We start from the raw sequence: 5,717 nt of genomic DNA on the forward strand, positions 1-5,717 counted from the left end.
CCTTTCCAAATGTTTTCCTGAGTACTGAGAAGACCACCATGCGTCCAGACTGCTCTTACATTTTTATGAGCTAGACATAAAAATAGATTATAAAAAATTTTTTAATTTTTATTATTATGATGGACATTGATAGAAATCTCACACTGATACAAGCATTTAATTAGCTGTACATGCCGATTAATGTGCATGATAAATTAAATGTGATGTGCTTTTCAATCAACCGTTTTCTCGCCTGTACATTATTTTTAAACAAAAGACGAGTTTTTTATTATAATAAAAATTACTGTCTTATTATAAAAAAATTATAAAATATAATTGAAAACTGAAATTGTATTTTATTGTTAGATGCGAAAAAACTATTAAACAAAAATTGTTCAGACATTAATGATGAGATAACCAGATAAATTTAATGCAACAAAAACTAATTTCCTTATACCGCATTTATTTTCAAAATGGAGTTTTACTGTAATTAGTCAAGAACTGTTTAACGCACAAAATATTTATGTATATTATATATACATTGTTTTCATATCTTCCGCGATATTTTACTAAAACACTGGCGATAACAATTGAGACTCGAATCAGTATTACGTAAAAGTAAATAATTCTCACAATTATAAATTTTATTTTACTCAATGCCATTTTTAAGAGAATGGTACTATAATAATTAATAACATTTAAAACTCAAATTTTATAGACATTCTAATTGTTAATAAAAAGAGCTTCAGTTTAATTATAAGAATATTTCAGTTGATAAGAGAATATACGAAAAGCAATGATTAATTATATGTAAATATTACGAGAAAATATATATATCGGGTCTCATGTTTCTCGTATTTTCCTAAAAATTGGGAAACGTACATAAAACTAGGCTTTGCGGCATCCATTTCACAATCATTACGTTGTCCGGTATTTTAAATGGCACTTCGATATCTAGTTTCCATAGGACTCGTTGCTTCAATTTCGACAGAGCCAGTATAACGGTTTCAACCTTGTCTAGGCCGATCGTTTTCCATTTAACATTTGTTCCTAACGATATTACGACAGCTCCATTTTTTGCTCCGTCAAGAAATACGCGCACATCCTGCAAAATAATGGCGAACTAAATATTTTGATAACATGATTTATGCAAAAATATGTATTTTAATGCCAAGACGTAATCGTAAGTAACCGATACGTTTTCATGTGGATTATATCTAAATAGATTATATTATCAAATTTGTTTAAATAAAATTTATACAACCATAAGTTATTTCCATAAGTTATTAAAAATAGAATATTATTGTAAAAAATATTTTTAAGTTTTTTTAAATTTAGCAATATGCCGCGCAATATTTAGGTATCTTTTGCTTGCAATTTACTAATTATTATAAAAATTAATTAATAATTAATTAATGAATAAAAATTATATTATTTATGTGATATATAGCTATTTTGAAAATAGCATATTTAAAATGTTTTTGTAAATATGTATTCCTAGACAGCATCCATGTCTAAAAGACGTCTTTACAACGTAAGTCTTTTAGACATTATTTATACCTACTTAAAATATATACACATTTTATGTGAAATAAACGTATGCAAAATTTTCATAAATTTGGAAATGTACAAAAAATTATCGATTTAATAAAAACAAGATTAAAGATTTATCTTGATCTAACTATGTTTATTTAAAATTCCGCGAATTAGAACAGTATTTTTTACAACCAAGATAGACAAAGAATTTTATTCGTTCGATGACTTAATTATTAGCAAAGCTGTCCATATTAGTGTGGATTCTAATCAAATTTGCTGCCAATCTGTGCGCATATTACTAACATTTTGGTTACTGGAAATATGTTGAATGGAACGGAAAAATCTGTGCAACACAAGAGGAATGATAAGGTTCTAGAGCGATAATCTTCGAATATAGATAATAATAGATAACAAACTAGGGTTTCGTTAAAATTCTATTTTAGTATACACCTTTCTTTTTTGTTAATATTCTTATTGCAATTTTTGCTAAATTGCGCTTTTCAAGTAACAAGTATAATTTCTCTCACCTCAGGATACGTCGCGACTACCTCGCCGGCAATTGGTTCTATGGCCTGGGCATTCAGTCCTGCAATCTCGAGAGTGTTCGGCGGCAATGGGATCGCAGGCTCGAGCGCAGGATGAGTATTGATTAGTACTATATTAATTCTGTCTTTTTCTATTTCATGTAATGGTCTGATTGCATGACCTAAATATTCCTCAGTAAGTTGTTGAACAATAGGTGAATAATAATAATCTCGTATGAGGTCATCCACAATGTAATATAAAGCATTCCATGCTCTCAGCCATAAACCATCGGGTTTCACAATGGACGCAGGGTAGGGCCGAACAGTCGGGTAACTTGGACCACCGACATAATCTTTGAGCCAAGGTGCAGCACCAAATGGAACATAGCCTACTACGGGTGGCTTACCTTTAGCAACCTGAAAAACAATACTTACAGACAATAGAAAATGCTAAAACTAAATAGCTGTTATTTTGTAATAAATAAACGAAATAAAATAATAAATTAAGTACTATTTTGCAGAACTAGCCCGTTATTTTATTTGCAGATAATGTAAAAATAATATATTATTTGTATAAAAATAAACTATCTCTTTACACGAAAGTAGTGTATTTAGTTCTGCGACTATTATTTCCATGTATTATTTTACATTTGTTAAAGCTAGTACGAGGTTTATTATTACAATAATGATTCTCAATTATTTATAAGAGTGCAAGAGTGCCGAGATTGCAGGTAAGAATCTCCAAACGCAACAATATATTGCAACCAGTCAAATTCTTAAATGTTTTGTACAATATTTGTTTTTGTAAGTTTTATATATGTATACCCTTTTTAAACTACGTGCTAATAAGAATGACTTATTTCTTCTAAAGTATATATAAGGTTTAACTCATTCCAGTTTGCAGTCTACTCATGTTACACAGTTTATAGCCTTGTGTCCACGACGCTAGAAATCGCCGAGATCTCGGACGGAGAAAGAATTGACCAACATGAATATTAGTTAATTGGCTGAAATGTTCAAATGTGATCGTGTGTCAATTTCTTTCTTCGTCCTAGATCTCGGAGTGATTTTCGGCATCGTGGGGACAAGGGTTTATACAGGGTATCTTTTTTTTATTGCTGCACTGGCTGTCAAGTTCAAGAACCCTACACACTAAAGCATGAGGGTCTCATATGTACGTTTCTCCTGCTTCAATGTATATGTACACATTGTACACTTCTCGAACTAGTATGTACAGTCAGTGTAGCAATAGAAAATAGACCCACAGTTTCAGTAACTTCCCGCTTGTTATCCTTTTATTTGTATAGAGAGTGGCACAAAATTTTTCATGCATTTTTACGCATTTCGTGTATTAAAGACATTCACAATAAAACATCGTATTTCAACATCGTTTTGAACTAAATAACGAATGATTAAGAATGTTTTTCAATTTGCTACGCTTGAAAACACACTTTGATTTATAAGGCAACTTTGCTAAGTCGCTTGCAATTTAAAAGCTAGACTGAACAATTACTATACACTTCGCTAATACTAGATTGCCCTACCTCCCACAATCCGTAGAAACATTGAGTTATAGTAATGTCCTGCACTATAACGTCAAACTCGACAGTTTTTACCATTTCCAAGAGTTCTCTTGCAGCTTTAGTTCTTATCACTGTCTGACATCCGCTCATGCCCCACTGATACATAAAATTCACCATATAAAGTACACTGTACTGTTCCCATTCAGCTGGATTATAATCCTCGGATTGTTCATAAGTTTGCATTACACCATCGAAAACCTGAAAATAATAAGTACTCTTCGCTTTACAGGAGAGGACATACGAAAATGCGTTAAACTATCTCAAAAAGCAATTATTAATCTTATGTATAATAAAATAGGAAACAAAATTTTACAATAAAGAAGTTATATATTTTTTTATTTATCATATATAAATTCCAAATAATCGATTTATACTACCGCTCAAAAGTATTTACCATCCCAGAAAAAATGGGAAAAAATCTTAATTTTTTACAGTAAATGGTTTAAAGTGCAAAAGATTATTGTTACGTGTACTGATTGTTAACTTACACAAAACTATATAATGTTATATTGGTCCTTACTTCCTAATTTCATGTAATTATTTTGCGTACGAAAAATCATTTTCCGAGATCATCACGTTGGTGTATTTAGAAACCAAAATCAATTACAAAATTAATCGACAGGATGCCAAAATTCTGTATGGTTGTAATAAAAAAACGTGACCATCTTAATGAGGCGAAAATTTAAAAATAATGTTATTTTCTTGTCAAATTATTGTTTAACATTATTTAAATAACATGTAACTACGTATACAATAAAGGCATATGTAGCAAATTATTAGCCTTTTCATTATAATTTTATTAATAAACTCATCTTTAATTAAATTTCTTTAAAGCGGTCAATATATACCTTTGAGCGGTAGTGTAACGTCTCTCAGGCGAATGTCTTCGAATCTCATAATATTTACTTACGGCATATGTCAAATTCTGCCCGAGTATTCCTTTAATCTTAGTCTCATGTATGCTCACTATATGTACATGATGGCCTTTACGAAGCAATCCTTTAACCAAATGCTCCGTCCAGACGTGGTGACTAGTCGACGGAATAGTCTCTATCACTAAAATCGACATTGGTTTCGACGCCGTCACGAGATCACCCATTAACATACAACAAACAAACAAAATGACACTACTTAACATCGTTGCGCTACTCGTGTGGTCTTTCGATCAGATCCTAGTACCGACTGAATCAAGAAAGACACTGATGTATAATTCTTCCCCTCCTCATTTCAAGATAACTGTGTTTGTACTTTTTGGGTAACGGGCTGACAATTACATTGACATGTAGATAACTCAGCTGTACAATTATAGAAAAAGATTAAAAGAGATATAGAACCGGTAAATGTGTATAAAATGCCGAATTTCATCGATTTTATTGCCACTTAAATATGTTGTAGGGAAGGTCTTTCTGAGTAATTCTACGTGAAAAAAAAATGGGGGACGATATTAGTTTAAAAGGTATATACGACAAATTCAAGTTTGACATTAAAGTTTAAAGTTTAAAGGTGTATGCTGTAATAATATATTATTTTTTCTACTAAGGAAAGTACTAAGGAAAGTAATTTGTTAATATGTGTGTATAGAGTACACATATCAGCAAATTGCTTCTCTTAGAACTATAATGTTACTTCATAATACGTAAAAAGAGTATTAAATATGTAAAACTTTAATTTGCTATTTCTTCTAAAGCAATGCCGTTCCCCACATTTTTCTTGCGTAGAATTACTTTGAAAGACTTTCCGTGGCGATGAAATCGGTGAGGTTTCCTTTTATACGCATTTATCATAAAATCATTAATAACATGTGTATGTATAATGTATGTAGTACGCAGTATCTAATATTTACTCACTACTATTATATTGTTAAAATTGAATGAAGACATTTGCATGCAGAACAATCATCCAATCAGTGTTGATCATTACATAATACATAATTGATTATTAAATTACATAATACATTATTGATCATTAAATAATAAAATACTTATAATAATTGTTAATATACGTAAGTCACTGTATTAAACATGCATGTATAGGCCGACAAAAGAGAGCAAATTATATGTACTTAATTATATTTACAAAAAATTTTAATTATTTA

At 30.5% G+C, this 5,717-nt stretch overlaps 1 protein-coding gene across 1 annotated transcript; it reads right to left on the reverse strand.

Moving 5' to 3' along the window:
- Positions 1-2: 2 nt before the first annotated feature.
- On the reverse strand, positions 3-4,809 carry LOC112468494 (2-hydroxyacylsphingosine 1-beta-galactosyltransferase-like; the record flags this gene model as incomplete). Its single annotated transcript, XM_025037694.1, has 5 exons — positions 4,533-4,809; positions 3,584-3,820; positions 2,043-2,456; positions 862-1,084; positions 3-70 (listed from the first exon to the last, which is right to left on the reverse strand). Coding segments are annotated over exons 1-5 (1,170 nt in total), but the record flags the coding sequence as incomplete, so codon positions are not given.
- Positions 4,810-5,717: the final 908 nt, after the last annotated feature.

Source organism: Temnothorax curvispinosus, unplaced genomic scaffold, assembly GCF_003070985.1.
Source record: "Temnothorax curvispinosus isolate PA1 unplaced genomic scaffold, ASM307098v1 QBEX01018548.1, whole genome shotgun sequence".
NCBI lineage: Eukaryota > Metazoa > Arthropoda > Insecta > Hymenoptera > Formicidae > Temnothorax > Temnothorax curvispinosus.